The 22,949-nt window shown below is 35.6% G+C and overlaps 1 protein-coding gene across 2 annotated transcripts; it reads left to right on the top strand.

Moving 5' to 3' along the window:
* Window positions 1-6,052: 6,052 nt before the first annotated feature.
* PLRG1 (pleiotropic regulator 1) lies at window positions 6,053-20,031 on the top strand. 2 transcript variants are annotated; one of them, XM_058550239.1, is made up of 15 exons: window positions 6,053-6,152; window positions 7,533-7,639; window positions 8,675-8,817; window positions 9,536-9,589; window positions 10,460-10,553; window positions 10,764-10,851; window positions 12,245-12,346; window positions 13,369-13,461; window positions 15,540-15,689; window positions 15,779-15,880; window positions 16,414-16,516; window positions 17,478-17,586; window positions 18,154-18,293; window positions 18,774-18,967; window positions 19,544-20,031. In XM_058550239.1, exons 1-15 carry the CDS (start codon window positions 6,144-6,146, stop codon window positions 19,601-19,603), a joined length of 1,548 nt encoding a protein of 515 aa, XP_058406222.1. In that variant the 5' UTR covers window positions 6,053-6,143; the 3' UTR covers window positions 19,604-20,031. The 2 variants fall into 2 exon arrangements, with proteins under 2 accessions (XP_058406222.1, XP_058406223.1); XM_058550240.1 differs by lacking the exon at window positions 6,053-6,152 and adding an exon at window positions 7,926-7,997 and having other exon boundaries at window positions 7,559-7,639.
* The last annotated feature ends 2,918 nt before the right edge of the window (window positions 20,032-22,949 follow it).

Raw genomic sequence — 22,949 nt, 5'->3', positions numbered from 1 at the left:
CTACTGCAGGCATACAGGTAGTAAGTACCGGTACCAGGATTGACCCACGTCTGTCTGACTCTACAGTCCATGCTCTGTGCCCATTACATCATTTTGCCCAACAAAATATAAATATTATAATGAATTTACCTGTACCTTTTTGGTTTATTTGTTGTTTTGGCCAGTCCATTGTCTTGGAACTATACTGTCTCAGACTGACACACTCATTCTTAGCCTTTATTTTCACTTAGATTCTTATATATGGTGTTGGTGTGGATATTCACGTCTGTGTGAGAGGCATGGCTGATGCAGTGATAACAACTATGATTTTCTTTATTTATAGTTCGTTAGATATTTTTTCCTATTGAGTTATATACAGCTACATCAACACTCTAAAGTGCATAATATTACAAAGTAAATGACCATGTTTTGAAAGAGTATAAATATTTACAGAGATTTCGCTTACTAAAATACTTAAATTTTTTAAAATGTTGACGCCATTGGTGGAGGAGAAAGGGAGTACTATTTGTTCAGCTATGTTTTCAGGTCAATAGTGCAGTGTTCTTCATTTTAGCTGATATGGTTACACAAACCAAGGGCAGTAAATCAGTGACAGAGAAACAGAGATAATCTGTCCTGCCTGTCTCTGGCACGAACAACAGATTTGCGGGCACTGATTGTCAATGAACTTGTCGATACTTTTACAATTCATTTCAGGCCCAGTCTATAGAGCACTAGGCAATTTGTTCATCAAATATTTATAGAGCACCTACTTTGTGGCAGGTAGTGTGCCAGGGGCCAAGAATACTTTGGTGACCAAGATAGACAAGCACCCTGTACTCATGAGTTTTTTGTCTGGAGGGGAAGATTGAAAATTACTTATAACAACATATACCAAGGCTAAGACAGGGAAAGGTGAGGCTGTGGGAACAGTAACTTAGGGACCTAATCTCCTTCAGAGGGAAAGGGACTTGAAAGGAAAAGCCTTTTGGACTTGAAACTTGTGGTTTGAATGACTATATGGTTTGTATCAGACACCTGGTACATGAAAGGTATTCGATAAATATCTGTTGAACAAGTTTATAAGCATATGAACGAGTAAATGACTCAAGGAATAAAATGAGATGCTGATTCTCTTTGTCTAAATAGGAACAGCTTTTGAAAAACTATACTAAATCGTTGTTGGTCTCTGTGTGTATTTTTCTTTTCTTATCCTGAGCTCCCGTTTGAGAACCACTATCCAAGGGGAGATGCTGTCATTGGTTAGCCACCTGCAATGGGAAGGCATATTGCAGGGAAGAAGAGTAGGAGCTAGCTCTGTGTCTTGTGGAGTGTCTCCCTCTATTGACTTGAAAGATGTCAGTTTGCTTTTCTTAAGGGATCCAATACAGAGCCTGGCAATAAAGGAAAAATAGAACATTTTCTCCTTCAACCTAATGCTGATCACAAGAGCTAGAGAAAACACAGAGTTGCTCTTCTGCTTCTGTCACATTGAGACTCAAATCCACAAAGGGTATAATCAACACCTGTTGGAGCGCTGCTCCCTTCCCCTGGAATGACCCCTAAAATGCAGAAGTGGGGCTCCAGTGGTCCTGTTCACGTTGTGATACCCTTACCATCGAGCCATAGGTGACTGAGCTATGGGCAGACCCTGTACCAAGCCAACCCTACCGGCTTCTCTCCCCCAATTTAATGTTTGCAAAGGAAATAAGCAGAGAATCAGGTCAATTGGCTTCATGTCATATTCATGGCAGCATTCTAGAGAGAAAGTCTACCAACTCCAGCAGCAGAAATAACCAAAACTTCTAAACGTGATCATTTGATTCTTCTGTCAAACCTGTGAGACACCTGATGTCCTCCTAATAGTACCTATGTCCCTGTTATCTTTTGGTGAGTTAGGCTGAGATGCTTCTGGGGTTTGCTGAACTAATCCAAAAGAAAAATCAAGATCAAATTTTTAAGACTCAGACTGACTATTTTTTTTAAAGCATAAATTGCACATTAGAAAGAGAAGCTGTATTTTCAAACTGCAATAAATCACAAAAAGTTTTTATACAGTAAGTATATAGCATCAGCAGTAAAACTCTGTAGAAAATGAAAACTTCTATTTTATTTGGAGTATTTTAGTAACATTCATTTAAAAAATCTTTCAGTATTTAATAACTATTTCTTGAATTAAGAATATTTTCTGTAAAATGTGCTCAGGATTAGGTTAATGGCATAACATACATATTTATAATTTTGAGTCTTCTTATCCAAGAAAAAAGTATGCATTTTCATTGATTCAAACCTTTTTTTATGTCCCTTAAGTTTTTTTAACCTAGGTCTTGCATATTTTTCATTTATTGCTGTTTTAAATAAGATATTTTCCCTATTATATTTTTCAACTGCATATATGAAAGCTTGATTTTTGAATATTTTTTTTGTACTCAGATAGCTTAGTGAACCCTTTTATTATTTCCAGTAGTTTTTCTAGTTGATTTCTTGTTTGTTTTTTTTTCAGGCATACCATCATACTGTTTGCAAATAAAGATAGCTTTGCTTCATTATTGCTATTTTATACTGCTTACATCTTCTTTCATCCAACTGCACGACTAGTACTTTCAGGAAAAAATAAGTGTGGACGATAATGATGAATAGCAGGAATTCTAGTTTTGTGGCTGACTAATGAGAATGTTTTTAATGTTAATCTATAAACTTGATGCTGGCTTTTGGTGGTATATTTTTAAAAGAAAGCCTAAAAATGCCTAAATTATAATAGTAAAATATTCAAACCATCAAAATGCCTTAATCTTCTTAATTATTGACGTCAAGAAGTTTTTCTGCCAACTAAACCCATTTTTGCAAATGATATATTTTTACCAATAAATTAGTATCTGATAACTTAATGTCAGAATTAACTTTTATATAAACTAAATAAAATTTGGCACTGACATGCCTAAATACAATGAAAAATATTTCATTTTAATAAAATTTACAATGATCAGAAAGACAGACCATCCTCATACAAGCAATTCACTGCCTTACACACAGATAAGGGTTAAGTTAAATTAATGGTTGTTGAAATAGTAGCATCTTTTCAAGGGTGAGCACATACCATATATATCCAGACACACACAACATCCTTCCTACAGATTTAATACCTGCAACCCCACATCAAAATTAAGGTCTCAACACCTTCCATCCCCATATTTAAGTGTCTAAAACTTAACACCTTACTTATTCAATCATTCAACAAATATTGAAAGCCTACCAGTTGCAAGTCAACTAGATACTGAGTGTGTAATAATGAATATCACACCATACTGACCCCATATGTCTATTGGGGAATACAGATAATTAAACAAATATACTATCAAACATGGTAGCGTATGAACTCAGCCAAGAAAACTGAAAATGTCACACCGCTATTTTTCTCTGTCAGCATAAACACTGACATATTTTTGCAAAATAGAAACACAAAGACAAATTATGAGTCATGATCATGTTCAATTTTGATACTTGTTTTTGTGACATGGATGGGACTTCATAAAGTAGAGGAAGGCAAAATTGTGATAAGCAACATTTCCCTCCTCGCTCTCTCTGTGTCACACACACACACACCTTGCTAAGAAGTTTATAACTCATAGTGCAGCTTAATCATGTCCCGGGCCTTGCCAGGCATTAGCTGGAAGAATAGCTCCCTCACTGTCTCCTGTAGTTCCAGAAGCTTTCTTCTCAACTGTGTTGCGAAAAAGCACTTACCAACACTACCTCGGCATCTGGGTCCATTCTTAGCATTGTAATAAGCAATCAAAGACCAAACTTCTGGAAGAAATGCCCAAGTATTCTTTTTCACAGGTTCTGACCTCAGGAATTCAAAAAGAAATGATAACTTCCACCATTCCTCCCTTTTAAATTAGTGAGGAGTTGCAAATCTGAAATTCATGGGAAAAAGGACTCAGTGAGCCAAACAACTCTAAAGAATATGATATATAGAGTAGTGTCTAAGAAAGATTATATATTTAACCCTCTAAGCTGAGAGAAACAGTAAGAAGAAATAATAATATTCATCATTTTTATCAGCATAAAAATCAGAAAACTATTCCTATAAAAAATCTGATAAAAAGCTGATGAAAATGACTGAAATCTTCACTTATGTGACCTATCACTACTCAAGGGCAAATGATACAAGCATTTGAAAGAGAATAAAGAGATCGCCTGTATTGATGAGTAAAAGAAAGTAGCTTAACCAACGAAAGGAGGACTTCCTTAAAATTTGTACTATTGTTTTCACACAAATAGACTTAATAATATTTACATTAATAAATTAGTCACCATGCCTGCTCTGGGGACAATCCTCCTACTCTTATGAAGAGCAGCAGTGACCCCTACTGCTCAAATAAGGCAGCTCTCGGTGTCTGCCAGGACAGGGATTCTTAACCTGTTTTGGTTCCTGGATCCTTTTATGAATCCAAAGAAACCTACAGATCTCTTCACCAGAAAAAAATTCAGGTTTTTATATATATAAAAAAATTTGCAATATACGTAATTACATGAATTACAATATACGTAATTCATGGATCCCTGACATAACTAGGGTCACTAAGCTCTATCTATCCAAAACATTCAAGTAGATAATATAATTTTGTAGATTCACAAGAGCTTTTTAAAAGGAGCATAATCTAGTGCAATTTACCTCAATTATTACAATTATTTTATGAGTTTGGGCTTATAAATTTTTTTCAGGATTAACTAACAAGTTAATAGGCCCAACTAGATAGTTATTATATTGCCTTAGATATATTAGAATCTTGCTTACATTTCTATAACTTCATTGCTATTTAAAATCATGTTCTTTTGTATAGTTATTACTATCTATAGGTAAGTTACAATATGATTCAGTTTCCCAAGTATATATTTTATAATTATGGCATTTCCTTGCCAAGGCCTATCATCAGAAAATCAGTTACAGAAAATCATTTCTTAAGCCAAACTCACCCTCAAAATCAGAGATGGCTGTATTTTTCAAGTAGAAACATGACCTTAATGTTTTCAATGAATTAAAAAGTATTAAATTTCTAAATAAGATTATCAATTCACAAAGCTATACTTCTGATAAATTTCCCCCCCATAAAGTATATGCAGTATGCTCTGGGGACAAGATGAGTTGAATTGGTTATGGTTAAGGAACAAGCAGATCCAGTGAAATGTTTGTCTATTCAAGTTTGCAAACGTTCAACTCCATCAATTTTTGTTTTTACATAGAAAAATAATCGGACAGGATTGATCACAAACTGCAGAGTTTACCTGGATAGGAAACAAAGCAAAATACCAACACTTGGGCACCAGGATGTGTATGAATAAAAATGGCGGAAGTCTTCAGTTGTATCTTTCTTACACCAGAAAAGCTATACCCTGGCATTGTTGAAGCCACGTTAATCAGCAGACAACTAGGAAATAGCCAAGAGTTATGCAGTTCTGAGAGATTAGGGAAAAGAAATCTATTAGTGGAAAATAAATTTTGGATTTTGTCATATGCTGTTAAAATTCTTTTACAAAATTTCTCAAATTGAAACAACTATTCTGCAACATTCACTCAACAAGTGTTTAGTGGACAGTGTCAGTGGGATTGTTTTTAGGCATTAAGGCTACAAAGGCGTCCAAATGCGTCCAGTCAAGTTTAGCCAAATAGTGAAGTCAGGCGACATAAATAGCGGAGGCAACCCCCAAAGAGGGCAAGACAGTGGAAAAGCCTTACGGCTGATGGAGGTTTGCTCTCTCCAGACCTAGAACTGATTCCTGAGGTTCTATGAAGAAAAAGCATTAATCTCTGGGGAACACAGCACAAACTACACCCCTAAACCGAAACAATTAAGGCTGAGAGTAAGGCAAAAAAACCGTCGTCTCAAAAACTCTTCAAAGAGGAGAGTAAAACCTTCGACCCATACATTCCAGTAGCTTCCGCTTCTCAGTCCCGAAACTCCGCCCTAGAGGCGGCCCGAGAAGAAAGACCCGCCTCTCGCCGCCAGAAGGCCTGTGGGCCAATAGCGCGCGTGCACGGAGTTGCGTCACATCCGGCGCTGGGGCGCCCGATTCCGGAAGGGGCTGTGCAGTTGTGGCGGCGGTTTCTGCGTTGGTTAGTGTTTCTTTTCTGCGGGAGCAGCGAGATACACAGCAGCATCATGGTGGAGGTAAAGTGACGCTTGGGTGGTTAGGAGTAGTTTATTTCTGGACTGGTTTTCTTTGGCGGCGGGCTTTGTGGATCGAGGGTGTTGGGAGTCTGGGGAGAGTAGAGGCTGCGAGGGGAGCCTGTTTGGCCGAGGCCGGGGAGTCTCTTCTTCAGGTGGGAGAGGCTGGATGAGAGCACGAGTTGGAGGTTCCGTCCTGGCGGGAAGCCTGAGATAATTCCTCCCGTCCTCATTTGATCCTTGGGCACTGGACCTGGGCACTGTCCTCGGAGGCAGGACTTCTGTTGATGTTCCACTGCGGGTACTCGCCCCCTGCGGGGTAGTGTCAGTGATTCTGTGTCCCAAGAGACTGGCGGTCGTCTCTGATGTTCACATTGTGTCTTAGTTCAGCCCTTCCCCAGGAAAATCTGCCATTCTTAAACTTTTGCAGTTTTCCTTAGCTTGAACAACCATTCTATTAGCAGGCCTTGTCTTATCTCAGAAATATTTCTTGATTCTTGTCCATACCTGCTGCCGTCACCTTAATTCAGACCAACATCATCTTTCTCCTGGACTGGTGCAGTAGCTCCCAGCTGGTCTCCTTGCTTCCATTTTTGTACTCCCCTCCCCCCATAAATTAATCTGTTTAAAATATACGTTGGTCATGCTTTTCTTGCTTAAAACCTTTTACTGGCCTTATGTTACTAGAGCAAAATTACAGATTGTTGCAATGGTCTAAAAAAGCTTACCTGATCTGGACCTTGTCTACCCTTGTAACCTCATCTTGCATCACAACCCGCCCTCCCAGCGAACATATATAACTGCACAGCTCCCGGCATTTTTTCATTTACTGAATACCTTTGTACATCACCTTTTCTCTCTGCCTGGATTGTTTTCTATTCTGTGCTAAGCTGACTTCCTCTTTCTGCTTAAATATCACCTCAGAGAGATTTTTCATAACTATCCTAAGTTCTTCCTCTGTTCTCTGTCTCAGCCCCTTGCTTGTTTCCTTCATAGCACTTATCAAAATGTGGAGTTATTTTGCTTATTTTTATTTGTCTGTTTCCTCTTGAGCACAGGGACCATGACTGCCTTTTCATCATTCTCTTGGTAGCTTCTAACACAGTACCTGCCAGACACATAGTAGGAGCTCAGTAAATATTTATTGAGTAAATGACTAATCTCAGGCATCACTCAGTTGGTATACCTGGGGCTCTGGCCAAAGAGGAGCTTCCTCCTCTTCCCTGAACTTGACTCTTATAGTTTGCTGCAAATAGCTGTGGTGAGTGGTACGAAGTTTTTTACATATTTTAACATGTAACGTGTATAACTAATTTGACTTTAATTTAGGTTACAATGTATGTAATTTGTAGCTAGATATATAATTACACTGTTTCTTTCTAGGAGGTACAGAAACATTCTGTGCACACACTTGTGTTCAGGTCACTGAAGAGGACCCATGACATGTTTGTAGCTGATAATGGAAAGCCTGTGCCTTTGGATGAAGAGAGGTAGGTGTAGTTCCTTTTCAATTGCTAGAATATTTAAACTTCTAATATTGGGGGAAGAGAGCAGGGAGAGGGGGAACTTTAAAGATTAGTGAGTAATACTAACATAGGATATCTATTCAATAATGAGTGGTGTTTGGGCATAATTTATGCTGATTTAACTTTTTTTGGCCTTATCTTTTACAGTAAAACTCCCATTAATTAATTGCATTTTACAAATACCCAGTAATTAGGAGAGTCCCTTCTAGGTGTTATATTTTATAATCAATCACTTTGTATGTGCTTTCAGCTTCCCGCTGCTCTCAGAGCCTTGCTGAGCTGAAATTGTACCTGGCCAGTACCTCTACTCCCATCTTTTCTCGTTAGTATGGTGAAGATTTTTGAGTGGTGGCACATTTTTGGTTCTACATCTCCAGCTCCAGTCTGGGATTGCATTATGTGCAGTGTTCCTTCTTTGTCCTTTACCTTCTATTAAAATCTGCTTAGTTCCTCAAACAAGCATATATATATAATTTATAAGGTAGACTATTCTTAAAAGTAATATAATAAGTGCATTTCTTTTTAAAATATTGAAGTAAGTACTTTGATTAGTTCTAACTGACTCTTTTAGATACACATCCAGTAAACATTTCTGTGGAAGCTTTTACTATATTTTTATATTTAGACATTTGACGGAAAGTTTATTGACTTTGAGGTTTTTTTAAAGGATATATTAGTTTCTATATATTTTTAAATCAGACCCTTGATAACTCATCATGAAAGATTTTATATTTATTGGTTAACAAACTGAAATATTACTTAGACTTAATGAATGCTAAGTGGTGGATTGTGAACAAAAGTGTGGAAATGCACTTGGAAATTTTGAGCTTTTTAAAATCTCTTTAACTTTAAAATCATAATAGAAACTTTTTCTACATGATTAGGCAAACTTAAACTATTTAAGTACTTGTTTCCTGGCTATCTGTGAGTATATTTACATTGGTGAGTATGTTTAAAGTACTCAAAGATACATTCTTCATGTTTGTAATTTTTAAATAGTCACAAACGAAAAATGGCAATCAAGCTGCGTAATGAGTATGGTCCTGTGTTGCATATGCCTACTTCAAAAGAAAATTTTAAAGAAAAGGGCCCTCAGAATACATCAGATTCGTATGGTCATAAACAGTATCCTGCCAATCAAGGTGAGTATGGTGTTGTCTGAAATGTCAGGACTTACATGTGAATTTTAAAAATAGAAATGTGAAACGTCTTATTAGTGCCCCTCCTGGCAGGATTAATTAAAGCCATATTCTATTTAATAGCTGTACCAGTATTATAATGGAAGTCTAGATTTCCTCATTGAAGTAGTGAGTGAGATTATTGGTTGGTGGACTTTTTCTTATACAACATAAAAAAGTGGTAGTATAATAATAGCAGAACTTCTTAGGATATAGAGAAGCTCACAGTGGAGACTAAAGGAAAAGCTCCTAACCTGTGGGTAGAACATCTATCTATTTTGACTGTAATTCAGAAAGATGATATGAAGTACTGAAATTGTAGTGAATAAAGATAATCCAAGATTCCACAGGGAAACTATTTGCATGGAAGAAAAGCCAGAGTGGATTGTTACTCAATAGGATGACCTCTCTATACACCATTGCTATGTAGCAAATGCACAAGCTTTCTTGACATCATGTCAGTAAATGGTCAAGGAGATAGCTGTGTACATGGTTTTCAGAAGTCAAAACAAAAATGATCCACTTACCTTATTTCTGAGGCTTGGGTGTAGTTGGGAAATTTGAGAAATCCAGCTAATAATTTAATATTATTTAATTCATGAAAAGAGATGATACTTGTATATAAAATAAATTTGCCATTAATGTTTTTTTTCTTGCTTTTGCTTTTCCTTTTTTTCTTTAGGACAAGAAGTTGAATATTTGGTGACGGGTACACATCCATATCCACCAGGACCTGGTAAGTGAGCTGTTGCATATTAAAAACGTCTTATTGTCACATAGATTTCCATGAATAACCAATCATATGATTCCCGTTGCTTATAAAATACAAGTTAAGCTCAATAGCCAGGCATCTAGGCATAGCTTTTTAGATGATAATAATCAGTATCACATGCATTCATTCAGCAAACATTCTTAAGCACCTATATTTTTTTCAGGTGCTATGTTAGGAATTCAAAGACAATAAAACTGCTCCAGGCAAAGACAAGTTTATTATTTGGAAGTTTAGACAGACATGTAAATATCACTAAATTTATAAAAGTGATGGAAGTGTTAGTATAGAAGCAGGTATGATAGAAACATTTCCTGAACGTTTGATGTGATAGAAACGTGTGTGTGTAGAGGAATTGGCACACAAGTAGATTGGCCAGTATAAAGGGTGGAGGACAAGAAGTTTAGTATGTCTAAGTTCTAGTGATTTTACAGGACAGAATTCACCATGGTGAACATACAGGCGAAGTGGTGCTTCTTGTAGTAATTTGCATTTACTCTTAGAAATGTTCTGTTACTATTTGGGGAACTAAATTTTTATATCTGAAGGTAATAGCCCAAGATAATAGAAATTTAACTTTACTGTATTGGGCTTTTTTAATACCAAAGCACTTGTGATTAAATCAGATTTGAGTTATGTGTTGTGAAGCGATATGTATTGTAAAAAAGTAGCCGAAGACATACAAAACATAATCAAAATTTTTGTAATATCACCACCTGGAGATAATCACCATTTCCTTTTTCGTATGTTTTCTTCCAGTATTTTATTTTAAATGCATGTAAATGAAAGTAAAGATAGCTACTAAAAAGGAATTGATTTTTTTTTTTATTTTAACAGGTGTTGCTTTGACAGCAGATACTAAGATCCAGAGAATGCCAAGTGAGTCAGCAGCCCAATCCTTAGCTGTGGCATTACCTTCTTCACAGGCTAGGTATGAAATATCTAATTACAAATTTGAAAGCATAGTTCACTGTTCACATTTTTTCTCATTTTTAAATTTGTTTCTTTATAATTATGTGTTACGTGACATTTTTCATTTATTAGTGCTTATGGAAATTTAAAATGTAAAGAGTTGGTTCTGCAAAACACGTGACTAGAGGCATTAATTACTTAGAATGTGTGGGGTTTTTTTTGGCCTCAGAGTTGATGCAAATCGTAGTGCCGCCGCTGGAGGTGAATTCCGACATTCTGGGACTTCTGACCGTTCACAGCCCGCAGGGGTGACTTCGGTAAGTTTCTCTGTGTCAGATTACGCTGCAGGTTCTAACTTTTGGAGCTTGTTGCCTTAGCTTCCTTTATCCCAAGTCTTACCTTAAATATTAATGAAATGAACATTTTCTTTGGCCTTGTTAAAGTAAATAGCAGCCTAAGCTAAGTATTAATATTTCATAGCCCTAAAATTTAAGTTGCTAGTGAATTGACAGATTTTTTAGAATTTAAAATTCTGTTAATTTTGTATCTGCTTGCACATTGTACATAATATTTATTTTGATGATGATAATATGAGGTTGCTCTTTATTATCCACTATCAAAAATGCAAGGAATATTATTCTGAAACTTGTATTAATATGTGTTAGATGTGAAAGTCTTCTGTAATTAAACTTTTAAGTTGGCTTATACAGTTAGAGTTGAGTTCTATTAGTATTGTAATGTCCAACTAGTGTCTCATGAATGAGCATTTAGAAATACGTAAGTTTATCTGTTTGTAGGTAAATGGCAGCAACTGTTGTTATTGGTGAAAATAGTCATAGAAAAAAATAACTGAAAATGTGCAGTTGCTTTTATTATGCTGTCACTTGAAATAAGTGCAAGCTTTACTTCCTCGGTTTATTATGCAGTTGATTGGCTTTATGAAGTGAGTGGATCTGTTGTCCTCCCACGGCGTTTCTTCTTTAGCCTCCATTTGCAGGTGTCTCTGCCCAGGCTTTCTGCCTCCCTAGGAGGATGTAGTGTCAGCTTCTTAAGGGCAGGAACTTTATGGGCTTACATATTTTTTGGTTGGGTGGATGGAGGCTAATAGTAGATGGTATATCAACTAGTATACCTTTTAAAGTAGTATTGAAATATCTTTTTTGGAAGATAAATAGAAGGAACTATCAGTCTCTCCTTTACAATATTAAATCAATAATGTTAAAATATGACAATGAAAGGCAATGGCATTAATCTACTTAGAGTCACTTAAATAGTAGTAGGAGCTTACATAGAGCATTTACTACTCTGTTAATCTTCATAATAACTGTATGAGGTAGGTGCTGTTATTTCCATTTTACAAATAAGACACAGAAGTTACGTAATTTTCACCTAAGGTCAGTCAGCTAGTAATTGGCAGAGCTGGGTTTTGAACCCATGCACAGTGATACGTGCTCTTGACTCTATTGTTCTGCCTCTCTTGAGATTTTTTAATTGCTTTTTAAAATTAAAATTAACATACAGAAAATATAGTTCTAATTAGAAGTCTTAGACTTGTTTTCTAATTATATAAACATTTTTAGCTGTCCTTCCCTCTTCGTTTAAGGAAAAAGGCTTTCATAAATCTCCTCTTTGAATTTCCATTTTTAAACTGATAAAACGAAACCTTTGGAGTGATATCTTTAATAATAATGTAATCTGTTCCATTTCCAGGTGGTTATGGAGGGTGGCAATGCCAAGAACTCTGCACTGATGGCTAAAAAAGCCCCTACAATGCCAAAACCCCAGTGGCACCCGCCGTGGAAACTCTACAGGGTGAGCGAATCTGGATGTTCTTCCACTACGTGAAACATGATCACTGCTTTCCAGTTGACAAGAGCTGAGGAATAGAATCAGGAGGAAAAAGAGTGAATATGAGAAGTGGTAAAGTAGTCTGGGGAGGGATGGAGAAGGGACTTTGGGACTATCTTAAAAGATACCTTGTGAGGGAGACTTTTTTCAGTAAAAGCTATACTTGTATTTTGCATAAAATACAGTATAAAATATTGATAGAAGTCTACTAAATTTAGAGAGCAAATAAAATGAATTTAGGAAAGTGTTTGAGGTATTATGAAGGCCAGGGGAAAAACAATGTATAAGGACATTTCTTTGGCCCTACTGATTATCTGTTCAATTATAGTAAATTAAAATGATTCAGAATGTACCAGGTGTAAAATAAACTGTATAAGAAAGTACAGCTACACGTAATTTAATATATATATTAAATTTTACTTTTTAGATTATCATACAGTAAAATAGACTTTCTGTTGGTGTACAGATCTAATAAACTTTAATAAATATATAGATTTGGGTAACTACTACCACAATTAGGATATAGAAGTTCCATCGTCTCAAAAAACATCCCTGTGGTATTCTTTTATAGTCATATCCTTTCTCACCCCTGGCAACCATTCATCTGTTTTCCATCACTATAGTTGTGTCTTTTCAGCAGTCATGTAAATGGAATGGTACAGTATGTATGTTTTGAGACTGACTTTCTTCACTCAGCTTAATGCCTCTGAGAGTCATCGCATGTATTGCTGCGTTCATTTTTACTGCTGAGTAGTATTCCATTGTATTGATATACTACAATTTGTGTATCCATTCACTGATTGAAGATAATTTAATACTTATTCTAAAAATCTAATTGTCAGTCTTATAAACTTATCATTTGATGCTGTGGGGAGGGGCAATTCAAACTTGAATTGAAACTTTAACTTATATGTAATGAATTGAAATTGAATAAACTTTAACTTGTGTGTAATGAGTTTGCCCATTCTACCTTTTTTTTCATACAGGTGATCAGTGGACATCTTGGTTGGGTTCGATGTATTGCTGTGGAACCTGGAAATCAGTGGTTTGTTACTGGATCTGCTGACAGAACTATAAAGGTAATAAGGAAGGAAGAAAAAATAAACGTGACTGTGTTTGCCGTGTAAATTTAATCTGTTTTAAGTTATTTCCTCTGGTGGAAATTGCCCTTACAGTTCCCCTCATATTTTAGATCTGAATATGGAGTAAAATTTATTATCTATGTTAGTTAAAAGTTCCAAATAAATAACTATTTGAAAAGTGGTATTTAAACAGGTTTTTTCCAAACAGTGCATGCTAACTACCTACCACTACTTCCTTAATATATAAGGGTTTTTTCCCTCTCTGGTTACAAAATTAAAGCATGGTCATCTACAAAAAATGTGGAAAATATAGAGAAGTATAAAAAAACATAGAGTCGTACCTAATCGTACCACTGTTGGATATTCGAATGCATTTCTTTTTAGTATTTATTTCTGTGCATATGGATCAATGTATTTTCTTTTTTTCTTCCCCCCTCCCTCAAAGCCCCAGTAGATAGTTGTACGTCATAGTTGCACGTCCTTCTAGTTGCTGTATGTGGGACGCGGCCTCAGCATGGCCGGAGAAGCGGTGCCTCGGTGCACGCCCGGGATCCGAACCCGGGCCGCCAGTAGCGGAGCGCGCGCATCTAACCGCTAAGCCACGGGGCCAGCCCGATCAATGTGTTTTCTTCTGAGCTTTTTTCCTGTGTGTGTAAATGTGTATCTTCTAAAAATCATGCTTGATAGGTAATCTTGTACCCGGTTTTTTTTCACTTAACATATCGAAGACATATTCCTGTGGAAAATTGAACATCTTTTCAAATGATTCCATAATAATATATCATTTAGATATTCTATAATCTATTTTGTATTGTTGGGCATTAAAGTTTTTAGTTTCATGATTTTCACTGTCACAGATAATGCTGTAATTAATCTTTGTGCCTGAAGCTTTTTCTGTATTTTAAATTATTTTGTTGTGATAGATTCCCAGAAATGGAATCAATGGGTCAACTATTTTTGAAATTGACACCCAAAGTACAAATTATTTTCCAAAATGGGTAAATTGATACTTGCAGTGTGTGAGAGGATCATTTTTAGCACATTGATTGTGTATCTTTAAAAATATCTACTAATAGGGTAAGCAGAAATGGTATCTAATCTTTTAAAAACTGTCTGCAAAATGTATCGTGAAGTTGATCTTTTTGATACCTTATAAAGCTACTTTTAGTTTTTTTTAATCATTTAATTTTTTACCGAGGTATAACTGACATACAACATTATATTAGTTTCAGGGGTACAACGTAATGATTTGATATTTGTGTATATTGCAAAATGATCACCATGATAAGTCTAGTCACCGTACATAGTTATAGAATTTTTTTTTCTTGTGATAAGGACTTTTAAGATCCAGCTTTTAGCAGCTTTCAGATATGCAACACAGTATTATTAATCATAGTTGCCATGCTGTACATTACATCCCCATGTCTTATTTATTTTATAACTGGAAGTTTGTACCTTTTGACTGCCTTCACCCATTTTGCCCACTCCCCACCCCTCTGCTTCTGGCAACCACCACTCTGTTCTCTGTATCGATGAGCTTGGTTTTTTGTTTTGTTTTTTTAGGATTCCACATGTAAGTGAGATCATATGGTATTTGTCCTTCTCTGTCTGGCGTATTTCACTTAGCATAATGCCCTCAAGGTCCATCCGTGTTGTCTCAAATGGCAAGATTTCATTCTCTCTTATGGCTGAATAATATTGCATTGTATATATACACCACATTTTCTTTATTTATCCGTCGATGGACACTTAGGTTGTTTCCATAGGTTTTTTTTTTTCAATTTGTTGCCATTCTTGACTAATTTAATAATGTGGTATTCATACTTTTGTTATCAATGATACCTTTTATATATTAAGAATATTAACCTTTTATCACAAATATTTTCCCAGTTTGAACCTGCCTTTTAATTCTATTTTTTCCCTGCTTTATTTTTGGTGAGGGAGTCGTGCGAATTTTTAAATTTTTATGTATGTGTATCTTTCACTTTTTCAAGACTTAATTTTAACATCAAGATTCTAAAAATTTGCTTTGGGATAATCAACAAGGAGAAAAATTAAACATTCTTTGATTGCAGATTTGGGACTTGGCTAGTGGCAAATTAAAGCTGTCATTAACGGGACACATCAGTACAGTGCGTGGTGTGATAGTAAGCACGAGGAGCCCGTACCTGTTCTCCTGTGGAGAAGACAAACAAGTCAAATGCTGGGATCTTGAATATAACAAGGTAAGCTTGGAGTTAAGGATTTAAAACATTATGAGCTACAGTTTTTCTTTCCAATTGTAGAAATTTTAAGTTTCCTGCTTTATTTTTAGGTTATAAGGCACTATCATGGACATCTAAGTGCAGTGTATGGTTTGGATTTGCACCCAACAATCGATGTGCTAGTTACCTGTAGTCGAGATTCAACTGCACGGGTAAATAGAATAGAGCTTGGTGTTTATCTGTAAATGTGTTGCATCTTACATTATGCGTATTTCATATGGGAGTCAAGTATGGTTTGACAGAGAATTAAAGATAGTTGCCTTGACCCACCAATAACCTAGTCCCTCAGTTTCTTGACGTGTATATTTTTTCTACCTTCATCTTCAGTTCCCTGGCCTCACCATACTTATTATTGGGTTATTATTGGGAGTGCCCTGCCCCTGAAATGTGACATTCTCACATTCCATTCTATCACAACTGTTGTCCATTAGCTGTTTCATTCAATAGTCCCATTACACTCACTTTTAGACTTTCAGTCCCCAGATCTTTTAGCATTTTTCCTCCCTGTCAGCTGCTTCCCATCTACATTCCGTGCCAGCTTACAGATCATTATCTTTCATTTAAACACTTTCATTATATTCAGGCACAGTTGTCTAGTAAATTGCCAGCCTTGAATTGATCCAGTTACCTGCCTGAGATATGAATACTTGTTCTCTTTGCCAGTATGTCTATTGTGTTTTTATAGATTTGGGATGTGAGAACTAAAGCCAGCGTACACACATTATCTGGCCATACGAATGCAGTTGCTACAGTGAGGTGTCAAGCTGCAGAACCACAGATTATTACTGGTCTGTATATTCGTATCAGAGTGTATTATGATTATACATGTACTTTTTTTTTTGTGAGGAGGACTAGCCCTGAGCTAACATCCAATGCCAATCTTCCCCTTTTTTCTTGAGGAAGATTGGCCCTGAGCTAACATCTGTGCCCATCTTCCTCTACTTTATATGGGACACCGCCACAGGATGGCTTGACAAGCGGTGCGTCGGTGCGCACCCGGGATCCGAACCTGAGAACCCCGGGCTGCCGAAGCGGAGCGTGCGCACTTAACCACTTGCGCCACTGGGCCGGCTCCTATACATGTACTTTTCATATTCACTATGATTCTTGTTTTGTATTGTGTGTACAGTGTTTCTCTGTGCATTTGAAATGTATTATGGTAACATTTCATTTGGTTGTTTTTATTTCATACTTTTTACATATCATAGAATGTCATATACAGTATCATGTAACGTCCGATTAGAAAATGATGCTGTTAGTTACAATTAAGCGCTGTTTCATAGTATCAAAATTACTGGTCTAGGAAACTGAAGTTAGAAGACAAAATACCCTGAGACCAATAACTTTAGAGCTGGTTTGAGTCTTGTTTTGCTTAAAATAAGGTTAATAACAATGGATCTTGAAGACTAGAAAGTAATTCCTTTAGTTGATGTATTTTATTAACTAAAAAATCATTATGGTTTTTTCTTTCTCCTCCACTAAGGGATAACATCGTGTATTTGTTTTATTTGTTATTCGCATTTGTTCTAGCTGTTTAGTTGACAGTGCGTCAAGTGTTTATTACATTTTTTTAGGAATTAAGTTTAAAATCAACCTAAAATTTTGGAACTATAAAGCAATTAGCCAAGAGTTGCTATGACTTTTATTTAGTTTATATGTGTCTATGGAAGAAGACTTCATATTTTATTTAACTTTTGCATTCTTTTTCCTGATCTGTGTTTTGGGGATGTGTGTGTATTTTCATTACAGGAAGCCATGACACTACAATACGATTATGGGATTTGGTGGCTGGAAAAACAAGAGTCACGTTAACAAATCACAAAAAATCAGTCAGGGCTGTTGTTCTACATCCAAGACAGTAAGTGTATTTTCCTAATTAACTTCTTTCTTCAAGTCTTAGTATACTACAGATATACCAACGTTAGTGCTACTTTGGTAGTTATTTAGCCACTGTCATTTCCAGACCTGTGCCGCTTATGAACGTGCATTTCTTTTATTCTCCTTATGTAGTATTTTGCTTCATGCCCTGTATAAGATGAGGAACATTTTCTACATGGTGAAAAATTAAAATGTCAAATGAGACAATGTGAATATATGATGGTTAAAAGCTGCATGTCAAAATAAAAGCTAGTTGTAGCTAGATTTAATGTTTTGGACATAAATGTTATTGTATGCTGAGATATACATAGAATAATTTAATTCTTAAGGAAGAAGTTAGTATACATAGGGGGAAAAAAAGTAGAAACCATGAACATTATAGTCAGGATATCCAAAGAGGTGGAGCCTCTTGGTATGACAATGTTTTGCTAAAACTACATAGATCAGTGAGTACACAGGCAAAATACAACCCTAATAAGCTTTTTAAAATCCATTATTTTCTTAAGTTGGTTTACTTTGTCATTAATTCTTTTTAATCTTATTTCAGTTACACATTTGCATCTGGTTCTCCAGATAACATAAAACAATGGAAATTCCCTGATGGAAGTTTCATTCAAAATCTTTCTGGTCATAATGCTATTATTAACACATTGACAGTAAATTCTGATGGAGTGCTTGTATCTGGAGGTAAAATAAGATTTTTATGATGAATGTGTTTTAGTCTGTCATTTTTTCTTTTAGTGAATGAGTAAACATTTGTAAAATTTCTAAGCCATCACTCCTAAGTATTATAGCAGAACTTGCCTGATGATGTGTATTTGAATGTTCATGTGTATTCATAATACATGTAGCATATTTCATAGTTGAGCCTTCTTTCAGTTCCCACATGGTAAGAGATTTGTGCCTGAAATTGCCTAAAGTTTAGTTGTGTATTCTAGAATTGGATGTCATTTCGTGATGCTTTTTGAGATCTATGGTAAATTCTGAATTAATCACAAGTGAAGTGGACACACCTGTATTAAGAGAAACTTGAGTGCCTATGTTGTATATATCTTTATAACTTGTAGTTTTGCCATGGTGCTTGGCTAATGGTTGGTACTTAATAAATGTTTGTCAAGCTGAGTTGTTGAAGACACACAACATTTAACTAGATCTTTTACCTTTAAGCTGACAATGGCACTATGCATCTTTGGGACTGGAGAACTGGCTACAATTTCCAGAGAGTTCATGCAGCTGTGCAGCCTGGGTCTTTGGACAGTGAATCAGGAATATTTGCTTGTGCTTTTGATCAGTCTGAAAGTCGGTTATTAACAGCTGAAGCTGATAAAACCATTAAAGTGTACAGAGAGGATGATACAGCGGTAAGTTCTCTATTTCAGGCATTTTAAAGTAAAATAAATCAGCCATACCAATTTTGCAAGTGGTTTCTCATTTTGAAGTTACTGAAATTATCAGAAGGGAAAATAATCTTTATGGTATTAAAGTATTTATCATCTTGAATAGTGTCTGCTCATAGGTTTCTGTAATGATTTCATTGATGCCAGTGAATCCATAGATTGTTTTGATTTTATTCCAACTTTCCTTATTATAGTTATGGGGAAAATCTTGCACTAAGAATAACAACAAATAAATAGATTACTATGCAAATTAATTCTAGAATCATAAGCTTTGGTGTTACTATAATATCTAAATAGGAATTTTATTTGAGATGAAAAACAATAAACTGAATTTGTAGTGAACACATTTCTCCTTTATTAGAGTCAGATAATGCCACAAGTTTGTCAACTATTTCTAAAATTGATAAAGAACTGCTAAGTATATAATGCTAAGTAATATAATTTAGAATAGATACCTTATTTTTGTTAGAAAGGAAGTTATTAAATATGAAGTAAACTAATAATACTTTGTTTTAACTTGATTATTTTTTTTGTTTTTAGACAGAAGAAACTCATCCAGTCAGCTGGAAGCCAGAAATTATCAAGAGAAAGAGATTTTAATGTGGCATTGTCTTCATGGTGGTTCCATTTTTTTTTTTTTTTTTTTTAGCTTGGCGTTGACGAGGATATCCAGTCATTTTGTGCTCTGGCTAGGAATATAAAGCAGAAACTCACGTGCTTGAATCATTGTTGCTTCATATTTTACAATAAACTGCCCCCTCCCCCACGTTTTTATTTCTAAAATAAACAATTTGAGATCTTAGGAAGTAAGGTACAGTTATCAAGCATTTGCAGGTGTGTTGAACATAACTATTCTAAAGATAGAATATTTTTTTTCAGTTTTATTAAAAGACACCTTTTTTTTTAAACTTACAAAACTGCTTTCCATAGTAGGACATGTTTTGAGGGGAGCAGTCTTTTTTTTTAATCCTTTAAACTAGTATCTGTGACTAATAACTGGGATTAAAGGATTTGAAGTCTTAATTTAACTTATGTATGTTTATTCCACGGTTTTTGAGTGCATGTTCTGCAAAGTTCTGCACTAGATACTGTTCAGGAAATAGACAAGATGTATTTGTCCTCCAAGACTTCCAGTTTAGTGGCTGATAATAGAAATACTGTAATAGAGGTGCAAGTGAAAAGCTGGGCTAGCACAGCGGAAAAGGCCAGTGCATTTCCTGGGGAAGATCATGGAAGACTTCATAGTGTGAGTGGTACTTGAGCTGAGCCTTGAGAGGGCAGAGACGGAAAAGGATATTCTATGATGAGGCATAAAGTGAACGAAACCAGACGTACAAGTGTGTTTTCCAGAAGCAAAGAATTGTATGCTGCAGCTGAGTAACAAGGACAGCTGGTTGGTGGTGGGGAAAGCTCATGTGTTGAGTTTGGATTTTATTCGACAAGCAGTAGAGTACAATATAGGTATCAAAACCTGGAGAAATAACTGCAGATGCCAGTGGGGGTATTTGAAGCTGTAGAAGGAAGAGCTGCAGTCCTTGGTGAAGACTTTATAGAAAAGTGTTATTTAAGTTGCTGATACCTATAGCTCCTGGTGAATACGAGTTTTATAAACCCTGCCCTTAGGGTCCTGATTCCCCATCAGTCAAGAAGATTTATCAGACTTCACTTTCTATAGTTAGAAAACACAGTTACAAGAACAATCAATTTAAAGTTTTTTTCAAATTAAAAAATTGCACCATAATTTTAAATAAGCATTTCCAAAATACGTATATCCATCTTGCGTGCTTGAAGTGGGAGTATAACTGTTGCAACATTTAGGAAGGTAGTTTTCCAGAGTATACTGAAAATGCTCGAACTCTTTGGCTAACGCTTCATTAGAGATGAAATTACCAGGAAACTGCCAAATAGGAAGAATCCGACAGTTGTACACAAGCAAGTTCATTGCACCTTTGTTCTTTAGTAATTAAAACTAGCCGAGATATCCTATCAATAAGGGACTGGTTTAATAGATTATGGTACCTTCATGCAGTTTATTTCTATCCATTAAGAGTGAGAAATGTCTCTGGACTAATAAGATGTCTAAACTTGACTTATAAAAAAAAGTTGTGCAAGCATTTTTTGTAAAATAACTTGTTCTAAAAGTAATGGAGAAGTAACACCACATTGTTATCAGTAGCTTTGTGAGGGAGTGGAATTATGGGAGAACTTTTATGATCAGCTTTATATGTTTCTATAATGTTTTAATTTTCTATAAGCATGTATTTTGTAAAATAAAAAAAACTAATACATAGATTCTAATCTACATAGATTCTAAAATGCCTTCTAACAGAAGAAAAATCAGAGAGGTGAATAGTGTCCCATTCCCAAAGGCCAAGAAGAAGTTACTAGCACAAGGAGATGAGAAAGCTAGCCCTTGTTATCCTGCCTAGCGAAGCTTCAACTGTTGTGTTTATTAGACACAAGTATCACATTCTGAATAGCATTTAAAAAATCCATTTCCCTGCTTCATGCTGTCCTGTATCATGGTATTCTTGAATCCTCTTGGAAAAAGTTCATGTACCATATGTGTTCATGAACTCCATGAAATTTTAGGCAGAATATTGTGCGTGTGCCCTTCCCTTTTTACCTACTTGGCAGAACCCTAACCCAGGTTAAACCCCAGTCTCTTACTGTGTCTATGCCTTATGTATGCTCAAGCTGTAAAATGTTACCAGAGGAAAACATCTGTGCTAACTGGATTCATTTTTTACTTTATGGCCACATACCTCAAGTGGGCCATCAACAGTGACCATGTACACATTTCCATAGTCAATGCCTTCTCCCTCCTTTTAGAAAGGATACTACCCACCTAAGAACAACTCCAAGTATACAATATTGCTGGATCTAATGTTGCCTCCTAAGTACGCACCCATTTCTCTATTGCCTTTTATAGCCAAACTCCTAGAAGGAGTTTTCATAACTTCATCTCTAATTCCTCACCATTCTCTCAATGGACTCCAATGTGAAAATAATGAAAATATTGTGTTAAACATTCTTAGAAAGAAAAATAGAAGAAACTTAAAATAGTATGAAGGAGTTGATAGGAAAAAGAAATTAATGAAATAATAAAGGAAATAGTAAATAAACCTAAATTAATTTTTTTGGTACACAGATAAAGTAGATAACGCTATTTAGATAAACTAATTGAGAGAGAAGAATCATGAATGTCCTACCAAAAGTGATAAAAGGAAGGGGGATAAAAGATAATTCTGTCCAATTCTGTGCCATTATATTTAAAAAGCCAAATGACTAATTTTAAAGGAAAAATTTATGACTGATTCCAGAAGATTCAGAAAACTTTAATTGGTTACCATAGAAGAAATAGAGCTGCCAAGAAGTTATCCCCTACCACCACCACCACATGCATCGTTAAGCACATAGAGCTTCAGAATGGAATTCTACTTTCAATGCACTTTTATTAATTTTTCTAGGACCTGATAAAGATGGAAAGCTTTTGTTTTAAAATGTGACTAAAACAAAGACACCTAAATCCATTAACACACAAAGGAAATTATGATTTCATCTTGTTTATGAATATTGATGCAAAAATCATTAGGGCTCATAAAAGAATCAAGCAGCACATATCTAAGTGGAATTTATTCTAAGGACTATTTGTATGTAAAGAAGTGGGAAAAAATAAGACTTTGAGCTAGTAAGATTCTTTTCTGCAATGCAACAGTGGTTAAGTGTTAGAAAACATTTTATTGTAAATAATTTAGATCATCATACGAAGAAAAATTTGACGAAGTTCAAGAAAAATATCAGGTCTGACTTCTGAGAGAAAGACTGGGGCGATATGTCAATAATTTCTTAAACAGTGATTATTAGGAAGGAACGCTAAATCCTTCATGGTGGAATAGAGAGGCAGACACAGGAATAATTAAAGTCAGGAATAATAAAAGGATGT

This window comes from Diceros bicornis, chromosome 11 (genome assembly GCF_020826845.1).
Source record: "Diceros bicornis minor isolate mBicDic1 chromosome 11, mDicBic1.mat.cur, whole genome shotgun sequence".
Lineage (NCBI taxonomy): Eukaryota > Metazoa > Chordata > Mammalia > Perissodactyla > Rhinocerotidae > Diceros > Diceros bicornis.
This window is presented reverse-complemented; position numbering and strand designations above follow the sequence as displayed.

What these genes read in the sequence shown, in the direction of transcription:
- PLRG1 (XM_058550239.1), top strand. An exon ending in TTACCTTCTTCACAGGCTAG is followed by an intron (nt 10,554 to 10,763) that starts GTATGAAATATC and finishes TTTTGGCCTCAG; the next exon opens with AGTTGATGCAAATCGTAGTG. An exon ending in CTGCTGACAGAACTATAAAG is followed by an intron (nt 13,462 to 15,539) that starts GTAATAAGGAAG and finishes CTTTGATTGCAG; the next exon opens with ATTTGGGACTTGGCTAGTGG.